This window comes from Sebastes fasciatus, chromosome 11 (genome assembly GCF_043250625.1).
Source record: "Sebastes fasciatus isolate fSebFas1 chromosome 11, fSebFas1.pri, whole genome shotgun sequence".
NCBI lineage: Eukaryota > Metazoa > Chordata > Actinopteri > Perciformes > Sebastidae > Sebastes > Sebastes fasciatus.
In genome coordinates this window covers 31,211,065-31,236,170 of record NC_133805.1, presented here as the reverse complement: position 1 = coordinate 31,236,170, position 25,106 = coordinate 31,211,065, and the positions used below count along the sequence as shown (strand labels likewise).

Below are 25,106 nucleotides of genomic sequence, written 5' to 3'. Positions count from 1 at the left end.
TGTTGTGTCTACAGCTTGTTTCCACTGCCCTCAAGTGGTTGATGCAGGTTTGAATTAAGAGTCTGTTAAAGGAATCCACCATGTTAGTCCACCATGTTTCTACAGTAGCCCACAAAGGACAAACCAAACACTGGCTCTAGAGAGAGCCTTTCACGTTTTTACTAGGGCTGTCAACCGATTAAAATATTTAATTGTGATTAATTGCACATTATTTATCTGTTCAAAATGTACTTTAACGGGAGATTTGTCAAGTATTTAATACTCTTATTAACATGTGAGTGGACAAATATTCTGCTTTATGCAAATGTATGTATATATTTGTTATTTGAAATCAATTACCAACACAAAACAATGACAGATATTGTCCAGAAACCCTCACAGGTACTGCATTTAGCATAAAACAATATGCTCAAATCATAACATGGCAAACTGCAGCTCAACAGGCAACAACAGCTGTCAGTGTGTCAGTGTGCTGACTTGACTATGACTTACCCCAAACTGCATGTGATTATCATAAAGTGGGCATGTCTGTAAAGGGGAGACTCGTGGGTACCCATGGAACCCATTTACTGATCAAGGGACCCCTTTGAAAATGGTCATGCCAGTTTTTCATCGCCAAGTTTGGAGCATTATTTAGCCTTCTTCGCAACAAGCTAGTATGACCTGGTTGGTACTGATGGATTCATCAGGTTTTTTATAGTTCCATATAATGTCAGTATCTTCACTCTAGCTTTAAAACTGAACCTGCTACAACCTAAAAATAGCAAGTTGCATTGATGCGTTAAAGAAATTAGTCGCGTTAAAACGAATTTGCGTTAACACGTTTTTACCGCGTTAACTTTGACAGCCCTAGTTCTCTGACACGCTTGTAGAACTGCGGTAGCGTAAGCCACAGAGTGCTAAACCGTGGTACCGCCAGCCACCGTCTGACTTCCGTCACTCCTAAAGTAGTGTTATTATGGTATGGATGACCTCTGAGCGAGGTGAACGCCGTTACCGCGGTTTTGCACTCGGCGGCTCACGTTTCCGCAGTCTTGAAAAGGAAGGAGTGCGCGGAGGAGTACTCAGTTAGGTTGCAATCTGCAACCACACCACTAGATGCCACCAAATCCTACGCACTGCACCTTTAATCAAAACGCTACAAAGATATCAACTTTTTGCACAGAAATAAAATCGAGTTTAAGAACATGTCAGTTGCTGGACTGAACACAAAGTAAAGCCACACCTGATTAATATACCTGCCACATGATGTGACAGACTCTAGGGCCACTACTGTTCCACTACTCGCTATAAGCAGAACTGAACAATTTTGTGCCCATGTTATGATCCATAAACAAGCACCATCTATTATAGGGATTATTATAATCAGATAAAACATAATATTCTAGGATGAGATGTCATCTCAGACTGAATGGCTTGTTAGTACATAGAGTAGTAGAGTAGACACACTGAGGATGACTCAGTGCTTTGGAGCTTCATCTCGCTGCTCTGTAATCAGCAGGAAATACACTGGACAATCCAATAAGAGCATTACTGCAAGCGAAGTGGTTGTGTAAAGACTCGCCAAGTTCATTAAAAAACGTTCAGTCAGAGAAATTAGTTGTACAGCTGAAAAGGAAATTGATGCTGAACTCAGCTGCTGCTCTTTTCTTTTAAACAAGTCAGTATTTGCAGTCCATGCTTTACAGCCTACACTCAACACACACTGTTCACCTCACCTCAGCCCAAATCCCCAGCGAGCAAGAGAGACCCTTAGGGGAAATTTAATGAAGACAAGTGATCAGATTCAGTCGTAACCGCAATATCACAGCAGCAGGCAGGATTTCTGTCCACATGTAGGAGGATTTGGTGTTTTTTGTAGTGTAGCAGGGACATTATTTAAGAAATTAACAGCAACTTTGACACACCATGTTGTGGACTTGAATACTCTGAAGACGGCAGTATGTTCCTCCACACCAGTGGGCAACCTCCGGGTCTGAGAAGCGAAGCCGATGCTGAAGTGCTTTAAACCTGCATTCTTTCTATTGGCCAGCAGGGGGCGACTCCTCTGGTCTTACAGCTTTAACCCTTTCACAGTGTGTTTTCACTTCATGACAGTTAATTATAACCTTTTTGATTGCCTGAAAACGTCTTATTCAGTGTTCAGTTGTTCTTAGCTCCACCCTCTTGTGTCACTTCTGGTTGCAAAAAAACAAGATGGCGACGGCCAAAATGCCGAACTCTAGGCTTCAAAACAGCAGTCCACAAACCAATGGGTGACATCATGGTGGCTACGTCCACTTCTAATATACAGTCTGTGCTCCACACTGTTAGTTGTTAGATGGTGAAGAGGAATGTGATCATTGTTAAGCTGTTGTATGTGGTTCTGGTTCTGGTTTGAATGTTTCACTGTTATTTGATTGTAGAGTCTTTGACTCCTTTGTGTCTGTTTTGTCTTTCAGTCTCTGATGTTGTGAGTTTGGACGGCAGCAGCAGCAGTCTGGTGTACAGGTTGAGTCCTGGGCTGGGCCGGGCGTCTAGAGATGTCGTCTCTCTGAAGTTTAAAACCCTGAGGAATTCTGGGACACTGCTGCACGCAGAGGGAGAGGGAGGACTCGGCCTCAGTCTGGAGTTAGAGAGAGGAAAGCTACTGCTGCTGCTCAGACAAGGTACAACACACCAGATACATATCCACTGACAAATACTGATGGCCATTGACATCCACTCATACGTACTGAAGCAGTACAGTGGAGTATAACACAACCTAAACCCTCTCTACCCAAACATTTTAATTTATTGTTAGAATTGGTGCCCGTTGAAGATTTTATACACGTTCCCACTATGCTGCTTCACACTAGTCTCAGTTCATTGAAGACTGTAAATCTTCTGAATTCATTTCTTCACCAAAATAGATAATCAAGAGATAAATATGTTACATTTAGTATGCCATGGGGAAAATGTTCAAAAATGCCCATCTCACAACGTAACACATCAGTGGTTGGCCATTCGATTTGAGATAATAAGACGGGTGTGTGTCTGTTAACCCCCCCCCCACATCACCACCAAGAGGGTGGTTTCCGGGGCAACTTTGGGTTGTTGGGGTTACACCCTATAGGGAGGACGTTGTGAGGGAGCTGAAAAACGCTGATTTTGGTGTAGTCCAGACCGCTGGTGTAGCTCAGTAGGTCGGGTGGTCATCCTTTAACCGCAAGGTGGTTCGATCCCCAGTTCCCGCTGTCCACATGTTGAAGCGTCCTTGAGCGAGACACTGAACCCCAAGTTGCTCCCCACTTCACAGCAGCCCACTGCTCCTAAAAAAATGCTTATGATTGGTTAAATGTAGAGGTCAAATTTATGGTATGGTAGATATGTTTATGACGAATGTATTAAAGTTTAAGTCTTTGTCCGTCAGGAAAGGTAGGTTCTGTTGTGTTTATTTATAGCATAAGAGACCTCGGCGGCAACTGGGTGACCTGTCTTTAAAATAATTCAAATCTCCACCACTGATGTAGAAAAGAATATATCGGATTAGACTTATTTTTATTTTATTTCAGTAGGTTTATTCTCCATCTTATCTTATGCATTCTATGTATTCTATTTCATCTTATTTATTATCTTATTTTATCTCTTTTAATGTTTTATGTAAAGTAGAGATGCAACGATTAATCGATTATTTGTCAACTATTAAATTTAATTGCCAACTATTTTGATCATCGATTAATCGGTTGGATTAATTTTTTAAGAAAGCAAAGTCAAAATTCTCTGATTCCAGCTTCTTAAATGTGAATATTTTCTGGTTTCTTTCCTCCTCTGTGACAGTAAACTGAATATATTTGAGTTGTAGACAAAACGACACATTTGAGGACGTCATCTTGGGCTTCTGATCACCATTTTATGGACCGAACAACTTATCGATTAACTAAGAAAATAATCAAAAAATTAAGCAACAATGAAAATAATCCTTAGTTGCAGCCCTAATGTAAAGCGCTTTGAATTGCCTTGTTGCTGAAGTGTGCTATATATATACTGTATATAAACTTGCCTTGTACCAAATACACCAAAAGCATAAGACAGTTAAATTGTTGGAATCACGAGTAATCTTGAGTACTTTGGCGTCTTAGAAAATAAAGGTTTGGCAGGCTCAGTAAACACAACATGACATTTCATCTGTATCTCCCAGTAGATATTTACTAACCTACAGTATACTGACACCACTTCTTTCTGATTTCCATTGACAATAAAACAACCTTTAGCTGAAACAATTTGATCAGCAAAGAGACATGTTGTTCTTTGTAGAACATCTGTATAAGGTGGAGGTCGATATAAAGCCCTCTGAGATAACTTTAGATTGGTTGTGGTTGGGTGAGGTGGACGACAACACGCTGCCGCCTGATTGGTTTAAATCTTGGCTCACACTCTGCTGCGGCATCTCTGTCTAGTTGCAGCCGTGATGGATGGTACCCATTCACTGTAGCATGTGTTAGGGCCGGACTATGCAGGACTTGATGCATGGCTTACAGTCGACACAGAGGGAGGTGTGTGTGTGTGAGTGTGAGTGTGAGTGTGAGTGTGAGTGTGAGTGTGAGTGTGAGTGTGAGTGTGAGTGTGAGTGTGAGTGTGTGTGTGTGTGTGTGTGTATGTAAACAGGGTTAAACCAGAAGCTGCCATGCTGAATCATCACCATATGACTCACCTCTCATCAGGAACCCCATCTGGATGCTGAAATACTTTCTCCATCCATCCATCCATCCATCCATCTGTCCCCCATCCTTATCTTCCTCCATCCATCCCTCTCTCATAGGTCCATCCTACCTTTCATCCATCTGCCTCCCACTTCCCTACGCCCCTTCTCTGTCTCCACCATCTTCTCTCACAGAATGTAGACTTGTGCTATAACTTCACCTCAAGAATAGATGATGGCACATCCTTAAAGGAAATGTAAAGAAATGTAATTGTAAGGAATCACCTTTTCTAAAGACCCAGACATCTTAGGAGCATCTGTATCTCCGTGACAACTGGATCACCTTGAAAATCTGTCTCCTTTAGAAGACAGACTGTCACCTTCAAGAAAAACACTTTCACTTCAACACTAAATTCACATGTGATTTAAGAGTAGACTTTTCCCCATCATGCCTACCAGACACTAGGAGACTTTGAAAAGACTTTGAAATGACTGAAGTCTGACACCCTCTCTCATCTAAAGACAATGTGTCTTAAGTCTCAGACTTTTTAGTCACAGACTATAATATTTTGCAAAGACTGGATCGTGGGGTCACTAATTACAAGACTAAAACTTGATTCCTTTAGAGATGATGTCACATCCTGCTCCTGGTGGAAATTTACAAGAAGTAAAACTGTTGAGAAAGAAGTGGACAGAAATGTCTGGAGCCTCGTAATCCCCACTGAGTATGCTATAGCTAGCTAGCTATCTAGCATCCACTGCAGGCTAACGTTAGCTACTGGAATGTTTGCTCTTAACCTACGAGCTAACTGTGTCCTCATCTGAAATCACATACTATGCACTACATACTCAACCGGTGAACTATCATTCAACGTACTTGTGTGTGAATAAACTGAAAAATGGATCTTTTCAGACGCACTGAGCAGTAATTTACGTCGTCACTTCCTGAGAGTCTCCATGCCGGTTGGAGGTGTGTAACCATGGTAACCCATGCCAACCTCATGTGACTAAAATGACGGTTTGTGAGAATCAAGTCCGATTAAACAATTAATTTGAAATATAAATTTAAATTATGCCGAGCAAAGTAAAATCTTATACTCAGAGTTAAACTGAAGCGTTATTGATGTTACAGAGCTGTCCGTCAACATCCGTTATGAATGTTGTCGTCACTACAGCATTGCATTGTGGGATATTTATGCCACCGTAGTGTCTAGCTTTGCATACTGTAATGTTTCACCAGAAATAGTATGCAATTCACTTACACCTGGTTTCATACTAGGGTTTCGAACATACTGAAATATCTCAGTGTTTTAGCGTACTGAATAGCGTGTTGGTATGGAATTTCAGACACAACCTGTATGTTTCTGCTGAAGATTGTTAGCTTCAATCATATAAATCGACACGCATGAATATATGAGAGAAAGTTGAAACTTAGGGTTAGCTTGTAGGCTAATAGCAAACATTCCAGGAGCTAACGCTAGCTTGCAAGTAGCCCCGTTTGGGACAGTGGTTAGCTAGCTAGCTATATCACATAGCATACTCATCCTTCTCCACTCTATCGAGGTAGAAATGGGAGGACACGTCAAAGAGCACTCTTGTTCACTCCACAACTCCACCAGTTCCTCCATGTTTACTTTCTACCCTGTTTGCTGCTTCCTGTTTGGTGCTGGAGAGAGCGCTCCTATTGGTTGTTGACCATGTTCGTTGTCATTGAGCTTATGATATTGTTAAAGGGACTCTATGTAGGAATCAGAATGTCTTGTTAACAGCGACACCTCTGGCCGCTAAGTCAACGAAAGTCAGCGTCCTGTTGCTCGCTCTTGTGCTCGCTCTACATAGACATGAATGAGCATCGCTCAAAACAGTGAGGAGACACACGTCAGCTAAAAGCACAATATCACTCTATATTTCAGCTGCTTGGCAGTAATGTTAGCTGACCAGACGGATGAATCAATGCTGATCCTAGTGTTGGCTTTTCCTGCTTCAGCCTCCCGACCGCGGCCGGAGGGAACAGGGGAGACACCGGAGTTTTGGTCGGACACGATAACGTTTCTCTCTGCGGAGCCCCGTCACTTCACAAGACACGGGAAACCTCTGTTGGTCTGGAGGAGCTGCAGCAGTTATTTCTGCACAAACATCCACTGTACATTCACTAGATATTCTCAGAGCTAAACTAACTCTTCTGCAGTGTGGAGTGTGCGCACATGCACGAGAGAGTGGAGTGAAAGAGCGAGAACGAGTGCGGTGTGTGAGTGAAGGCAGGCAGAGGAACAGAGTACAGCAGAGACTCCGGTCCTGGAGACCAAAGCAACCGTCTCCCCCGCATCCTCCGACCGCGGCAAACACTGTTTAACAGACGGGCTTCACTAGATACAACCAAGAGGTTTTGGTGCTTCACTGTAGTTTGTGTTGGAGTCTGAGTCTGAACAGCGTAGCCACACGCGAGCGTGCATGAGACACCGACCCGGATTGATTTATACGTGTAAGAAGTTACAAACAGTCCCTTTAAGCTTGTTTGATTTTATCAGAACCTCAAGACGAGAAAAAGACTGACCACCTTACACTAAACGATGGAGATCACGGGAGCTCGCTGCATCTCTCGCAAAACTCTCGTTCTTTTATTCCGACATTGGAAATATGTCTGCGACAGTGAAATGGTTTGAAAAGCCGTTGTAAGGTCGACATTAAACCGATTCTATGTCATCTTTTAGAACAGCAGTTGTGCCTTAAAGACATGCTGTGTCATGTTAAAGACATGCTGTGTCATTGTAAAGCAGTTTAATGAGAGGAAATTAAAGCCATCCATTGAAATGAGGAGCTCAGACCAACACTGAGAATCTTCTTTCTTTGTCCTTCGTCTTATATGTCTGACCCTTTCTACTTTTCTGTTTTGTTGTGACTTTGTGTTTCTGTCATCCTCCTCTTTTCTGTTGTAATTACTGTTGTTTGTCTTGGTCCGTCTCCTCAGATCTCCCATGGCTATATTTCTTTCCACATCAGAAGAGACCATTTGCCTTTTTCAGCTGCACATTCTTTATGTTCTCTCTGTCCCTGACACATACACCCTTTCATATTCCCCATCAACTGACTTTTCTGTTTCTCTCTTCCTTCATTGTTATGTATCTCTGTCTTTTGAATATGCCAGCACAACTCTTTGCCTGTTTTTCCTCCTCTTTTCAAAGCCTTTCTCAGTTCAGTGTCCTTCAGCTTTCTGTCTCATATTTTCCACTTTGTTTCTTCCTCTCTCTTTCTCTCTACATCGGCTTTTTAGGTTACAGCTTGTGTGATGTGGGTCATCTGCTGTGTTCATTGACCCTGAGCTCATGCATGGTCCGCTCTGCTCTGTTAACACTAACGCCCGGGCCACACAGCGCGCATCATGCTCGCGTGACGGCAGCGTCACGTCGTGGCCGCGTCATGCCCACCTAGGGTGTTCACACTAGATGCGAGTTACCCACGTCTCGGGAGCGTCCCGGAGCTACCTGTCAGCTGTGTTTTTGCTGTTGCTGACAGCCCTTTCTTTCTACATAGAGTTTGCCTTTTAATGGCCATTCATAACTTCATAATAAATGTGATTTATATTTATTTAAGACAAAAAAGGGTAAGAACTGTGTGGTAATTTGTAAATATTATTAAAAACAAGCAAATAAATTCATACATAAATATTAATATATAGCCCATATAAATCCCTCTTTTCTGTCAGTGAAGAGGGATTTATATATATACAATGAGGAGGGATTTCTATGGGCTATATATATATATATATAAATCCCTCTTCATTGACAGTGAAGAGGGATTTCTGTGGGCTATATATTAATACAAAAAAATAAATAAATACATTAGTAGTAAGAGTGGCACAGTTTTAAACAACATTTCCAGGGGGTTTCGGGTTCCTGTTCTACAGCATTCCAGGTTGCGGCTTTTATCGAAAACGACTTAATTTACATCTGGGGCGGGACAGCAATTTACATTATAAATGCTGATGTTCCGACATCTCAGGCAACTTGGAGCTTTTCACCACCTTGTTGCTGAACTGCGCCTTGATGGAGAAAAACACCTGAAGTATTTCAGAATGATAAATATAAGTAAAGTGTTTTTTTTTATTATTATAAAACAAAGCAAAATAAACAGTTTCGTTATTTGTTAACCTTTAGAAAACGAAAATTATTATTAAATATCTTTAAAAAAATTAAATAACACCTCTAAAAGAAAGAACAATAAAGTTATGTGGTGTTTGTTTTGAGAGAGAGAGAGAGAGAGAGAGAGAGAGAGAGAGAGAGAGAGAGAGAGAGAGAGAGAGAGAAGAGAGCGCATCGGAAAAATACTGCCAACTATCACCTGATAACCTATTAACCCAGTCTATTATATGTATAGCATATGTAGGGTTTCTGCTATGACTACTACAGTGTTTACATAATTAAAAGCCTGTACTATGGCCCGGGCCACACAGCGCGCATCATGCTCGCGTGACGGCAACGTCGCGTGTTGTTTTTTATTTCGGCGTCCATGTTAACAGGTTAGAGTGGACACACTGCCCGCATGAGACGCACGTCAGACGCGCGTCAGACGCACGTCAGACGTGCGTCTATTTTATAGAATAGAAGGCTCGCCTATTTTTCACGCTTGCCGCTTACCTCTCGGCTGCGTCTCCCAGCAGCAACAGACAGTGAAGGTGATCTATTGACAGTATATGAGCAAGATTACTACAGTTTCCATGTCTAGACATCTGTAGAATATGTCACTGACCATCAATATTTTACACTTCCTATCTAGATTTCAAAATAAAAGTCCTCTAGCGTTTTTAGTGCACAGAATCATTCATTCATTAACACAATGCTTTTATTCTGAAATACTCTAAATAAAGCAGTTGTCTGCTTGCAGGTTTCCATCAAGTTAATATAGTACAGGCTTTTAATTATGTAAACACTGTAGTAGTCATAGCAGAAACCCTACATATGCTATACATATAATAGACTGGGTTAATAGGTTATAAGAACATCAGGTGATAGTTGGCAGTATTTTTCCGATGCGCTCTCTCTCGCTCTCTCTCTCTCTCTCTCTCTCTCTCTCTCAACAAACACCACGTAACTTTATTGTTCTTTCTTTTAGAGGTGTTATTTAATTTTTTTAAAGATATTTAATAATAATTTTCGTTTTCTAAAGGTTAACAAATAACGAAACTGTTTATTTTGCTTTGTTTTATAATAATAAAAAAAAAAACACTTTACTTATATTTATCATTCTGAAATACTTCAGGTGTTTTTCTCCATCAAGGCGCAGTTCAGCAACAAGGTGGTGAAAAGCTCCAAGTTGCCTGAGATGTCGGAACATCAGCATTTATAATGTAAATTGCTGTCCCGCCCCAGATGTAAATTAAGTCGTTTTCGATAAAAGCCGCAACCTGGAATGCTGTAGAACAGGAACCCGAAACCCCCTGGAAACTTTTTTTAAAACTGCCAGTCAAAGTGAAGAGGGATTGCTGTAGGCTCTCTCTTACTACTAATGTATTTTTTTTTTTTTTTGTATTAATATATAGCCCACAGAAATCCCTCTTCACTGTCAATGAAGAGGGATTTATATATATATATATATATATAGCCCATATAAATCCCTCTTCACTGTCAATGAAGAGGGATTTATATATATATATATATATATATACATATATATATATATATATATATAGCCCATAGAAATCCCTCCTCACTGTCAGTGAAGAGGGATTTATATATATATAAATCCCTCTTCACTGACAGAAAAGAGGGATTTATATGGGCTATATATTAATATTTATGTATGAATTTATTTGCTTGTTTTTAATAATATTTACAAATTACCACACAGTTCTTACCCTTTTTTGTCTTAAATAAATATAAATCACATTTATTATGAAGTTATGAATGGCCATTAAAAGGCAAACTCTATGTAGAAAGAAAGGGCTGTCAGCAACAGCAAAAACACAGCTGACAGGTAGCTCCGGGACGCTCCCGAGACGTGGGTAACTTGCGTCTAGTGTGAACACCCTAGGTGGGCATGACGCGGCCACGACGTGACGCTGCCGTCACGCGAGCATGATGCGCGCTGTGTGGCCCCGGCGTAACACACCTCCAGGTCTGACCCCCCCGGAGCAGAGGCTGTTCGCTTTATGAGGCAACAATGAGTAACAGTCCTTCACAGAAACAGCAAGTCTGTGTGCCTGGATAACAGAGGATAGAAAACACTCATAGTTAGAAACCTGATGGGAGATAAATGTGTCTTCAGATACTGCACACTGGAACCACTACTCACACTCTGCTTATGAATGCATTTTTCTCTCTCTGAATGGGGAATTCATTTTGTTGCATTTTGTTTGAGTTGTGATTTTTTTCAGTGTTTCTCATTTCGGCATTTGTAAACCGAAACTTTTTCTTTATCTTCTTTAAAGATCCTTTTTTGTCTATTTTAGGGGGATCCAGGGCGTATTTAGGGGGAGATAGCAGGTCAACAGTAGATGTCACATAGAAGTGGTGTACGTCATCTGAAAGCTGGGAACCTGAAGATTAATTTGAGATGCAGCTGAGCACTGTGTGTCAAGTTATTCTTAAAAAGAATTGTAAATGTTTATAAGGGCTTAGAGCATTATGATGGAAGTACTGTATAAGATGGCAATTCCCATGCTCTATTATGTCTCATAAGTTGATGATCAAAAACCTCATTGTTTTTTCGGAAATAAGGGCCCATGGTGGTCTAACGGAGGGGGCGGGACTTCGCCTCTCTATATGTGTTTGTATTACTGAAATTTGCCCATTTTGAACACAACTGCCTGCATGGAAAGCTTCAGTGCTTCAAGAAAACTATGTTTGCTGATTACTTCCATCCCATATGATGAAACAAAGTTAACCTCATAAGTTACAGTCACCTACTTTGCTGCACTGCAGGGTAACGGTCAGTGGACTCTGTGTTGGTTGACAAACCTGCATTAAAACCTCACAAACAGAAAGCAGAAAGTTCCATCAGCTCAGAGAAACCAGATAGGGGCCGTCACTATCTATCTATCTATCTATCTATCTATCTGTAAGGGATTTACAAATGGAACAGGTTTGGTTATTAGCTAATTTAATAAATAATATTCATAGAATTATTATTATTAATAAGAATTATTAATCATCATTAATAATGAACAGGGCACCACCCTGGAATCAGGGACCAATAACCAAAACGTTAATCCAGTCTCATAAGGGGATTGTTCACTCCAAATGCCAGTATTTAAGCACTACTTTACACTTAGGAGATGAACGGTGAAGGGTGAATCCGAGCACTAACTCTCATAACCAGCCGTTATTACAATATGAATGCACAATAAACACAGACAACTGCTATTTAAAATAAGACCATTTATTTAAATATAGTGATCTCAATCAACAATAAACACTCTAACAACATTAATCTAAATCAATAGTTATTACAGCAGTAATTACTAATTAACAACACTTTTAATAAACAAACGGATATTCTACAATGCAGCTCTAAGCACTAAACTAGAATTAAACAAAACACAAAGTGAGAGAGAGAGATGTGTGTGTGTGTGTGTGTGTGTGTGTGAATGAGAGGAGGTGTGAAATGGGTGCGTGTGTGGAGGAGGAGCAAAGGACGCTCGAGGTGGCGTCACCACGCAAGTGGCTACGTCACGTGAGGGAGGGGTTGCTCGAACGTTACAGATCACGCACGACCGGGGGTGTGAACCCCACGTGTCCTGTAAGGTAATGGGGTGAGCCTATGTGAGGAGGCGTGTCTATGTGTGGTGTGGGAGGAGCAAAGGACGCCCGCGGTGGACGTCACCACGTAAATGGTTACGTCACGCGAGGGAGGGGGTTGCTCGAACGTTACAGACCACGCCCAAACGGATGTGAAAGTCCCGCGTGATCAGTAAGGTGGGAACGTGAGGAGGCGTGTGTGCGTGTGTGGGAGGAGCAAGGGAAACCCCGAGGCGGCGCCACCACTACGTGGTTGCGTCACGAGGGAGGAGTTGCTCTGGTGGCGGAAGCGCCACGGAAATCACCGACTGGTACGAACGGGATGGGGATCCCGCATGTCGGCAAAGTGTTTGTTTGTATGTGGTAGAAGTGGAGGGAAAGAAAGGCGGGGGGCGCCTGGAAACAGTATCACAGTCAAAACAGTAAACACCGCAGCAGCAGGAATCCTAACTGCCGCACGAGAGATGTACTAGCTGGGTTATTATTACTCAGAGGCAAACTCACGTTAGTCAGCCGTGCACTGGTCTTTTAATAATAAACTACAGCTACAGATCTTCACGTTTAGCAGGAGCTAACACAAGGAGCACACAGTAATCAGACAGTCAGCAACAGTAAACAAAGCAACATAAACAAGCAAAGCAAAGCAAAGCAAGTAAAATAAACAAAGCAAACAGACGGACTCGGCGGTCCGTACGTTCAGTATAAATCAACAATAGTTATTAACTTATTGGAATATACAATTTCACTAGTCTCTGCCCAGACACAAGCCTCTTACTTGAATCGCTTCTTCGGAGCGATAGTGGAGTATATCGTCGTTAATTGGTCCGGCGGTGTCGCGCTGGCTCGGACAATAACGGGCCTTATGGAGCTCTTCAGCTGATGAACGGCGGGCTGGACCTCCGTGTGGCAGCGGAGGGGAAAGCAGCCAGAAATGAAGGAAAAGGCGGTGCGCTCGTTTCCTTTGATGAAGAACGGTTGTCCTCGGCTTCCTTGGTGAAGCCGGGCTGTAGTCTTCCTTCTGCAGGGATGTGGATCAAAGTCTGATGGACACAACACTATCTTAACTCGTCCAGCGAGGTCAGAAAATGTGGCTCGGTCTTAGGTGAACGCCGCAGCGTTGGGTACCTCCTGGAGCAACGTGAGTCGCAGTGGAAAAGGGAATGAGATTCAGGTGAGCGTGCCTATATCTCCTGTGAGAATAGTGGGCGTTTCACCGGAAAGACCCCACATTTCCTGTTAGCCTCATCCAATGGGAGTCCTTGTTTTGGATTCAACATGAAATCTCGCATGTAGGTGAGAGATTTTCAGAGCTTGGCCGTTGGGCCCCTTGCTGTGATCAGGCTTCTGGTTTCCCATGTAGGCCAAGGCTCTTTGTCTCGTGAGGTCCCTACATATCTATCTATCTATCTATCTATCTATCTATCTATCTATCTATCTATCTATCTATCTATCTACTTTCAGTTACTTTTGTGAGGTCCATAATGATTCTGCATGATCATTTCTTTTATGTTTGACACAGAAGTAACTGCTGCAGATTGGACTGTCATGGTTTTTTATCAGTTTGGCTCATGATACAGAATTGACTATCTAGTCAGAGCTTTTGATTTGAGCTGAATATGTGACGGGCAAGGTGCTTTACGAGAGTCAATTGCTGAGATGATTATACCAGCCTGTATTCTGATAAGAGCTGCCAGTGTCTCTCTCCATAATCAGATTGTGAGCAGCGGTAACAGAATAGCAGACAAGGTGCAATGAGGTGATTCTGTCTCGAGGACACGTAGAGAATGAAGTAATATAGAGTTCAGACTATGATTTAGTTTTTAGACTGAATCCAAAACTTTTTCCGAACATCTTTGCTTTTACGGCCGGGACACACCAGGACCGTGAGCAGCGGGTGGCGGCTAGTTGCTGAACCGCTGCGTCTCTCACGTGTGTTGTATCCAAGCGACAGCGTTTCTGCTGCTGCTGCCGGCCGTTTCTTTCTACACTGTTTGTCTTTCATAATGGCCTTTTCAACTAGGGCGTTACAGTGACTCTCGTATAAACATAGGAAATGTAATAAAATAGAAATAAAGGAGTATGTTACATGTAAATTACCAACAATACACATTACATAATATTACTGTACTGGTTCGTGTATTTGACCCGAACCGTTCCACCCCTGATTGAAACTGTAGTAATGTTGCTGGTATTATGTCAATATACTGTCAAGAGATTACTTTCACTGTCTATCTTTGCTGTGAACCGCACACTGCACGCGGAAAAAATAGGCGAGACCTCAAATCTCTAGAAGAGACGCAGCTGACCCGCAGCCGAGCTGCTCTGCTCACGCCGGCAGCAGCGCTGCTCACGTTCCCAGTGTGTCCGGGCTGCCTGCCTGTACATCCAAACCAACACAACCATGGTCTGTGTTAACAGCAACTGTCTTGCTCATGGGCACACAGTTCAGATTAAATCAAATTTCATTCATGAAAAACAGGTCTTGGTCAACGAAAGCTAATATCAGAAAATTGTAACTGACAACGTACATGGACACTTCTTTGTCTGTTGTCTAGCAAGGTGGCCAAATGCACAGCTTACTTGTTTTTGCTTCTGATATTTGTAAGAAAATAAAAAAAACATGCCACTGTTCTTGAAATGTTACATTTGTTAGTTAGAGATTCAGTTCTTGAATGTACTATACTTAAGGTGAGGAATAAGCCATGCAGCTGCAGAGCCATGCATCATTTTATATCTGTAACACTTCATCTAATTAGTTGTTCACAAGTCCATGTGGTGTCTAGAGGCAGCGAGTCACGTCATTATCACAATACCTCCCGTGGTTTCCTGATTAGACCAGTATGTAGAACAGAACAGCTCATTGTGAGATATAGCCTGGCATAATGAGTTAAGTAATTTATTACTTTAATTGGCCCATTTTGTCACAAGAACTTCAACAGCATCATCACATTTTTGGCGCAACTGTGTCAAAAACATAAAAAATAATTGACATTTTAATAACGCAGGCAACAATGGCAGCTAATTAGAGCAGAAATGTTGAATGAAGTTGTTATATATTACAATTAAAAATGATAATAATAATAGTGATTTTTATGTGACAAAAATGTCTTTCTTAAAGTACCAGTGTTTAACATTTAGTAGGAGCTATTGGCAGAAATGGAATATAATGTTAATTATATGTTTTCTTTAGTGTATAATTACCTGATAATATGATAACCACCAATATGTCCGGTTGGTTAGCCAGCAGCTGCTTGTCATTCTGGAATCTGAAGTCCCACAGGACCTTAGCCCTGTTGTTCTCAACCATTTGGGTACTTCTAGTCCATACTGGGTACAGATGTTCCTGTACACTATCCCAGGCTCTTGGTTGTGCCTCCCCATGTACGCTGATCCAGCTTGCATCTTACGCCCTGCTACTATGTGCTGGACCGTCTCAGGGACACTCAGGGACACTTGCAAAGCCTGCACCGTGGGTCTGATCTACTATGGTAGACCCTGGTCTGATCTACTATGGTAGATCCTGGTCTGATCTACTATGGTAGATCCTGGTCTGCTCTACTGTGGTAGATCCTGGTCTGATCTACTATGGTAGATCCTGGTCTGCTCTACTGTGGTAGATCCTGGTCTGCTCTACTGTGGTAGATCCTGGTCTGCTCTACTATGGTAGATCCTGGTCTGATCTACTATGGTAGATCCTGGCCTCTATGGCCCTTGTGCTGCCATGATTAGTGCTTCTGTGCTGTCTGTCAGTCCAGCGTTTTCCAGCCATTGGTAGGTCTTCTTGATATCAGCCACTTCCTCTATCTGACGGTGGTTCATGCCATGTAAGGGCTTGTCCTTCCATGTTGTCTGCTCCTCTTCCTCTTCACTATCATCAGGTTTCTGCTGTCTGAGGTATTCACTTAGCAGCTCATCATCTGGGGCCATCTTCTTGACTTACTCCTGGATTTTTTATGTTTCATCCTGGACAGTGGCTCTGACGCTCGCTAGTCCTCGGCCTTCCTTCTTTACGCTTAGTGATATATATACTGGGGAAAAAAAGTTCGGAAACTTGTATTTGGTCGATTATTTCTCTGTTGTATCGATGCTAATGGTCATTTTACTTTACATCGTTGGAAAGCCTGTTTATTTACCTTCACAATGATGTCCAACTTGTAAGGATCATGCATTTGTGGGATGAGCAGCACAGCTGATTATGTGGGGAGCGCCCAAGAAAAATGTTCCAAAATGCTCTGCCAATGGTAAACAGTGTATTCTCATGAGGCTACCAGGAAGCCTGCAATGACTGCCCTTCACCGTCAGGCCCGTTTGCACTGGTGTCGACAACACAGACAATGGAACCTGAACATGTGGGGGAATGTCATGTTCAGTGATGAGTCCAGGTTCTGTCTGCCAAAGTTGGATGGCAGGGTCAAAGTATGGAGACGACGCGGAGAATGCTATGCTGATTGTTGAACCGATGGAGTAACAGCTTTTGGTGGGGGCAGTGTCATGGTGTGGGGCGGCATCTCCCTCACTGGCAAAACAAGGCTTGTCATCATTGAAGGCCATCTCAATGCAGGGAGATATCGGGATGAGATTCTGCAGCCAGTGGTGATCCCATATCTCCACAATCTGGGACCTAACTTCATCCTCCAAGATGACAACGCTCGCCCCCACAGAGCCAGGGTTATCACAGACTCCTGTACCATTTAATGCCTCTGATTTGTTTTTAACTCTGTCTCCACTCGTCCTGACTGTAACTCATCACACTAAATGTGTTGACATGACAGACATCCTCCGTTACATGAGGTCTAAATCCAAACTTTCTCCCTCTAGATGGAGTTGTTTTTCTCATCAAAGCTGTAGACAAATAAAGCCTCTTACAAAATGGACTGAAATATCAAAAACTACACGTGTCCATCATCATCAAACTGTCTCTGTTTCTCTCTTTGAAGTTGGAATTGTCTCTCCCTAAAGAATATCTAATACATTTTTAATAGCAGACTGTATTCAGCTCTTTCTCTCAACAGAAACACAACGTTTCTCTTCCAGTACTTTGAGGGGGATGAATCCACATATTTGGGCCTGCTGGTGCTCATCTATCATTAATGATAGTCCCACTATGTTTCCTTTGCTTTTTTTAGGCAAATTTATCACATATTTGTCCTCAGTTCTCAGTGCGTGTATGCAGATATGCTGTAGTCCCTAATGAGACGAGAAAGGTTGACCTCACTGCGATCCTCTCTGTGGGATACTGAGAAATATTTAGACACAGTGTGGAGGCTGGCGTGTTGTAGCTGTCATGAGGCTTGCGTTCCCCTGACACCAGGTCAGACTGTTAGAACGAAGCAGTCTCGCAGGTCAGATAATGAGAAGACAACAAAACAGACTCTGAGAACTAAAAAAAGAAAAGGAGAAAACAACATAATTAAAATGAAATTTGATGAGCTGATGTTATAATTAAACCTGCAGTACGCCCAATGTTTTTGGCATCATTGGGCAAATCATAATACCCTTTCAGTATATTGTAATTCAAGTGCTCTGAGAGATAACTATATATATATACATATATGTATACGTATATATATATATATATATATATATATATAAAGATACACTTCTGCTCCTCCTCATGACTCTGTTTTCAGGCTTTAGAAAATCTAGCCTATGATGGAAGACTTTGACCAATCACAGATCATTTGAGAAAGAGAGCGTTCCTATTGGCTGTTCATTCAATGGAGGCAGCTGTCAATCACTCGCAAACTCCGACCGAATAAGAAAGTGTGCTCCGGCTGGTGGGCAGTGCTTGGTATTTCCTCAGCAGATCTCAACATGGCTGCCGGGTCACAAACTTTCTCATTTTACAGCTAAACCGTGCACTACAAGATGATTCTGAGAACATCTGAGGAGAGAAATAGACATTACAGTAACAGAATATTGATTCATATTTGATCAGCGCTGCCTAGTTTAACCGTTTGATCGGAGTTCGCGAGTGATTGACAGCTGCTCAGAGATGGCAAACTCCAGCTCGGCTCTGATTGGTTGTTTTCCTCCGGTCTTTGAAATCCCCTTAATGTTTTCCTCCTCCTTCTCATCCTCCTGTATGCCCTCTACTGTTTTCCCTTCATCTTCATCCTCCCTTACCTCCTTTGCCATCTTGTCTTTGTCACTTCCCTCTCCCTCCTCACCTGCACGTTTATCTCGCTCTTCCTTCATCTGACCTCCTATCTACCCCACCTTTTTTTTCCTCCTCCCTCTCCTCCTCACCTCTTCCAGGTACTTCTTCCTCTGAACCTCGGCGTCTCGCTTCCCTCGGCAGCCTGTTAGATGATCAGCATTGGCACCGTTTAGCAGTGGAGCGGCGCGGCTCTCACCTCAACCTCACTGTGGACAAACACACAGAGAGGCTTCAGATCCCTGCAGAGTTCAGTCACTGGGACATCGAGCAGGTGGGGCACTGCTCTGACACACAGAAATACGCCTACAGAAACATGTTACATGCATATGCATTTTCAGAAAGCACATTTTAATTTATGTCCCCATACAGCTGAGTGTGGGGGCGGTCCAGGGCCTCGTCTCCAAGAGGAACTTTCATGGCTGCCTTGAAAACCTGCTGTACAACGGCCTCAACCTGATAGAATTAGCAAAACACAATGACCGCCAAGTCACTGTAACGGTGAGTACATTTTACAATTACTTTACCGGTTACTTGAAATGCTCTTATTTTAACTCGTCACTTGACAGCGTTTCACTTTCTTTATATACTTGTTAGGAGGGAATATGTCAGAGCCGAAATGACAAAAATCAACACTGCACAAACTCATCATCTTTCGACATATAACCGTATTGATTAAATAATTTAATCGCAATAAATTGCATGATTGTCCATAGTTAATCGTGATGAATTGCAAATTAAATTAACATTTTTTATCTGTTCAAAATGTGCCTTAAAAGGAGATTTGCCAAGTATTTAATACTCTTATGAACATTTGAGTGGGCAAATATGCAAATGTATGTATTAGGGTTGCCAAAGATAACGCGTAATAATAATGTGTTAACGCAAATGAATTTTAACGCGAATAATTTCTTTAACGCATTAATGCAACTTGTAGTTTTTAGGTTGTAGCGGCTCAGTTTTAAAGCCAGATTGAAGATACTGGTATCATGTGAAACTAGAAAAAACCTGATGAATCCATTGGTACCAACCATGTCACACTTACTTCTCGCCAAGGAGGCTAAATAACGCTCTAATCTTATGTTGTTAATTGATTTCCAATAATAAATATATACATACATTTGCATGAAGCAGCATATTGGCCCACTCCCATGTTGATAAGAGTATTAAATACTGTACAAAAATGACGGTCATTTGTCGTGCCATCAATCACTAGAATAGCTGCCCTCTTTACATCCGTCAATCCTCTAACAAATCCTCACTCAAACACCATCTCAGAACACAGTACCTGCACAGCTGATCTATAGTCCAGTGTTGGTCATGGTCGGTTTTTGTTCTTCTTCCCTGATGATGGGCCTTGAGGCTAACTGGTTGTGGATGATGTGAATGAATGTGAAATTTATACATGTTTGGAAAATTTGAATGTTATTAGTGTAACACAAATATGATGTTATATATAGTATGTATGTGATAAATGTAATGTACTTGATTTCGGACCCCAGGAAGACTAGTTTGTGCCATTGGTATCAGCTAATGGGGATCCTTTTTAACTAAATCAATAAATCCATGGGGAATAGAAGCCTACAGATCTTTTGTGGCACTACATAGAGTTGTTTTTTTTATTCCTCCACTGTGATGATGACAGATCACGTAAATCATTTGGGGAAAGGAAAGACTTTTCATGCTCAGCTCCTCAAACTCTCTGAGCTTTTTCTATCTTAAAGAGAATACAGCATCAATAGCTGGAGCTGCGCCACCTAAAATAAAACCTTTAGGCTAAATCTGGCCCTCCGAAAGCTGATAAAAGATTCTGCTTGGTGTTATTTGTGACTTACTCATTACAAGAGGTGCTAACAAACACCACAAGGACACAAGCTACGATTGCAATGAAATGTCTCCAATGCTTTGCATGCATAAAAGATGAGGTTACGTGCAGGTGTGTTCATGTTGCTGCTGCTAATTAGCTGCTAGCTGGTTAGTGAAGCTGACGAGCGCTTAATGAGGACAGTGAGTGATGAGAGGACAGAGGAGAGTAGGCGATGTGTAGACTCGCTGTAACGCTGCCTTGTCTCTTTCATTAGGACCTCTAGATGTTTCTATAATGACAGTGGACCGAGCTCAGTGGAGAGCAGTTCTGAACCATTTCTAATAAACGGTCTCTCATTACAGTAAAGGCCCAGAGAGCAGGGAGGCGAGGGGGAAAAAAAGGCTCAGAGAGTCACATGCATGGCTGAAGATCTAATAGAGGCTATTAGTTATAGTCCTTTTTAATACAGAGAGCACTTTTGGCCATTCTTAGTTAAAGGTATGATAACAAAATGAGCCTTCAATGATGTATGTGTGTGTAAGTGTGTGAGGGGTGTACAGTGTGGGGGATTTTATTGCTCACTTTTTACTTTGTATTTTGCAGTGGTGCTGCATCCTCCACCATGTACGTCCATACATCACTTTAACTGCACCACAAAGGGCTTTTAGATGTCATCTGTGTTTCCGGAGCATTATAAAGATAGCAGGCTGATATTCCCAGCAGAGAGCTGCGACTGTAACATATTACTGCTGCAGCCTTAGCAATGGACCTGGTGTCATTACCACTACTCAAAACAATGGGCCGCGACGGAAGAGTCTATCTAGTACTGTTCACATACAAACCCACCTCCCTACACACCTCTCAGGTGACATTGGTATTTTTCAGTTTGCATTCATGGCTTTTATTCTCAAGGAGACTTGCTGATGAGATCATTGAGACAGAGGTCACGTCGGCACGCCCCCTGCGACTGATTAATATTCATGTTTTATGTTGTTTTATCTCTCCAGTAATCATTTCTTCTTTCTCTCTCTCTCTCTCTCTCTCTCTCTCTCTCTCTCTCTCTCTCTCTCTCTCTCTCTCTCTCTCTCTCTCCCTCTCTCTCTCCACTCTGCATGTTTCTCTCTCAGGGCAATGTGACCTTTTCTTGTGCTGAGTCAGTTTCCGTCGCCGTGACGTTCCCGGGCCCCCAGAGCTTCCTCCAGTTGCCGGGGGCGACGGCGTCCTCGTCGGGGGGCGCGTCCGTCGGGTTCCAGTTCAGGACGTGGAACAAGGCGGGGCTTCTGCTCACCTTTGACCTGCCTCATGGAGGGGGCGTGGTCTGGCTGTACCTGAGTGAGGCCAGACTCCGGCTACAGATCCATAAAGCTGGCAGGGCGCTGCTGGAGCTCAGTGCAGGTCAGTCTAACAGCCAATAAGATTCATTTCTAACCCCTTACCTTTTGTTACCAATAACTTAAATGTATATCTCAGACACTTACCCTTCCCTACCTATAATCCCCAATTGATTTATGTTTAATGAGGATTTTGTAATCTTTGTAATACTGTTAAAAATGTTACATAAATGTAAATGCAATTTATAATAACTCTTATTATAAAATGTTTTCCCAGGTTCAGCTCTGAATGACGGTCAGTGGCATTCAGTGGAGCTGGAATCCAGACGAGGTCGTCTGAGCATCGCTGTAGATGAAGAAGAAGGAGGCAGCGCTCACGCCAGCCACTCCATCACCGCAGGAAGTCAACTCTTCTTTGGCGGTAAGAATGAAACTAATAATCTCAAAATTAAACTGTAGAAGGTGGCAGTCACTGAGCGGTTGCTGTACACCAAATCTTTAACAGCATTATAATGGACATGCCTCGATCACATTTTGAATGAATATTCATTGTATATTGAACAGTAGACATTCTGGGTAGAGCATGAATTAATTAATTAAAATTTCATTTTTAGGCATTTTACCTAAATGATTAATTTAATATTCCTCATTTATGAATTGTTTTATTACTGCCTGGGTTTAAATTAATTTCCTTTTTCTTTTGATGTCTGCTAAGGCCCAGACTGTCTTGGTCTTGTCTTGGTCAATGCAACACACCTGAATGTTTTATGTTATTTCATTTTTTTAAATCACTTTTTCAGTAAATTGAGTTCAAATAGTGTCTTTTCATGTCCAGAGAAGCTGCTACCTTTTCTGATCCAGCCCTGTTTACTGCATTCTAAATTACGTTATGGAGGAAACGTATTTTGTCGCTGATTACGTGTCTTGACATATCACAAATACGTTTGTAAGTCCATGGGTGGCCACAGCAAGTGACCTAGTACAACAAGTGACGCGTAGAGCAGGTGACGTAGTATATCGAGCAACCATTAATAGAAATGAAGTGGTATAACAAGCGTGAAAGTCCACTACTAGCGGACAGGTGGGGAGGTGGATAGGCCCGACAGACATCGGGCCGCTGCTCGTGTCCCGTGCAGTCATTTTAAACCAAACCATGATGTTGTTGTTACTTAAACCTAACTAAGTCGTTTTGTTGCATTTTCGTTTTGTTTAAAATCCATTTGCAACGTTAACCACGTATTTAAAACTGTTTAAAACTGCAACCGTAATCCAGGAGGAAATACGTTTCCTTTGAAACGTATTTGAGAGTAGAGTTTAGTTATATGGGAACGTAATTTGTTTGAGTGACAGTGTTGTCTGACTACACCTTTAAAATGAACACTATAGCTGCAGTAAATACAGTAATCACCTAGAGTGACTGGTTCACTGCTTTTATATGAGTTTGTCATATTTGCCCTGAAGATATGTATTAATATTGTAAAGTTGTTGATGTTTGTATGTATTGTACGGTACAGTTGGTGTCTCACCTCTACTGGTGTGTGTGCTCTGAGCCAAATTTAGCTCGTGGCTGTTGTATAATGAAAGTCATAAGTCTGCTTTATAAGTCTCCATCTCTCTTTCCTCCTCTCTTTCCTCTGTCCTTCTGTCGTGCTTCCTCTCTGTCTCCTCCTTATCTTCCGGTTTCCTTCCTTCTCTTCCTTCTCTCCAGTCATTTACTTTCCTTTTTCTTCTGATTCTTACTCCGCTGTCTCCTTTTCTTAAACCTCATCTCTTTTGTCCTCTCTGTGCTCAGCCGTATTACAGTCCAGGCATGTTCTTTAACTGCCTTTGGCTTTTTATCATCCCACACATACACACTCATCTCCTCTCCCACATAAAATGGACTATTAAGAAAAGAAAATACCCATATTCATTTGATCAAGGCTTGGTCTAGTTACATTATTTCAGCCACTGAAAAATACACACATCCCAGTTCAGCTCTCTGTGTGGTAGAACACATTTAATCTTCAGTAAATTAATGTTTTAACCCCCTGAGACCCGCCCGCGATCACGACCGACTTTACTGTCTTTCAGAGACTATAGCAGGTTCACATTTAGAGCTAGTGTGAAGGTCCTATATCATATGAAACTAGAAAACCCTAACAAATCCACTGGTACAAACCATGTCACGCTAGCTTGTTGGGAACGAGGCTAAATAACGCTCCAAGTTTAGGCTAAATATTGGCGAGGTAAAACTGGCAAGGTCATTTTCAACGGGGTCCCTTGACCTCTGACCTCAAGATATGTGAATGTAAATGGGTTCTATGGGTACCCACGAGCCTCTCTTTACAGACATGCCCACTTTATGATAATCACATGCAGTTTGGGGCAAAGAACATAAGCTGAGACTCTGGTGGATCCAATGAGCCCAACTGGATTCATGTGTGATGATGTTAGTCCCCATAGGAGACATTTTTGATCCAAGATGGCGCTAACTTCGGCTGCCTCGGCGATTTGGTGCGCTCTGTTTTTCTTGTTTTTTTGTGTTTCTTTAGTTTTTGGTGGAAGTTCACGGATTGTCTTCTCTAGAGAAGACATCCTTAACCTCAGGGAATCTACCCCAGCAGATCTTTTCCCCAACTTTCTGGCACCTTCAGCAGTTTTAATGCACGTTTTGCTGGGAGCTGTGGCCCTCGGCCGAGCGGCGAAGCGCCAGAGAGGAAAGCGCTCCGGAGCGCTGAATCGCTTCAGACAGAGAGGACTAAAAACTCCTCTGCCTGCGATATTCCTCTCCAATGTGCGCTCACTGTGCAACAAAGTGGACGAGTTGCTGCTGATGGTCAGTACCAACAGAGACTTTTCCCTCTCTTCTGTCTTGTGTTTTACTGAGTCGTGGTTGTGTGGAACTATACCGGACTCTGCGCTGCAGCTTCCCGGCTTCCAGCTGTTCCGAGCCGACCGCGACCCGGAGTTATCACACAAGACAAAAGGAGGGGGAATATGTTTCTATATTAACGACGGCTGGTGCAAGGACGTGACAGTGCTTCTGCGGACATGTTCTCCGGATCTGGAATCCTTTATTATCAACTCTAAACCATTTTATTCCCCCCGTGAATTCTCCTCCTTCATTCTGGTCGGTGTTTACATCCCGCCTCAGGCTCACGTGGAGCTCGCGCAGCGGCTGCTTGCCGACCAGATACGGGAGGTGGAGAGAAAAAACCCGGACTCTCTTGTTATCGTTCTTGGGGACTTTAACAAGGGGAACTTATCACAGGAGCTCCCAAAATACAAACAGTTTATTAAATGTCCGACCAGAGAGGAGAACACGCTGGACAAGTGCTACTGCAACATCAGAGACGCATATCACGCCGTTCCCCGCGCTGCGCTGGGAAACTCCGACCACGTCTTGGTCCACCTCATCCCCTCTTACAGGCAGAGG

General features: G+C 42.4%; 1 protein-coding gene across 2 annotated transcripts in view; it reads left to right on the top strand.

The window, feature by feature from the left end:
* The window catches only part of LOC141777744 (contactin-associated protein-like 4), a 168,494-nt gene that overhangs the window by 67,411 nt on the left and 75,977 nt on the right, over positions 1 to 25,106 (top strand). For both annotated transcript variants that reach the window (XM_074652267.1, XM_074652266.1), the window contains exons 5-9: positions 2,442 to 2,648; positions 18,652 to 18,824; positions 18,923 to 19,051; positions 21,485 to 21,752; positions 21,966 to 22,109. In XM_074652267.1, the coding sequence (XP_074508368.1) occupies positions 2,442 to 2,648; positions 18,652 to 18,824; positions 18,923 to 19,051; positions 21,485 to 21,752; positions 21,966 to 22,109 (921 nt within the window). The remainder of the gene's footprint in view (positions 1 to 2,441; positions 2,649 to 18,651; positions 18,825 to 18,922; positions 19,052 to 21,484; positions 21,753 to 21,965; positions 22,110 to 25,106) is intronic.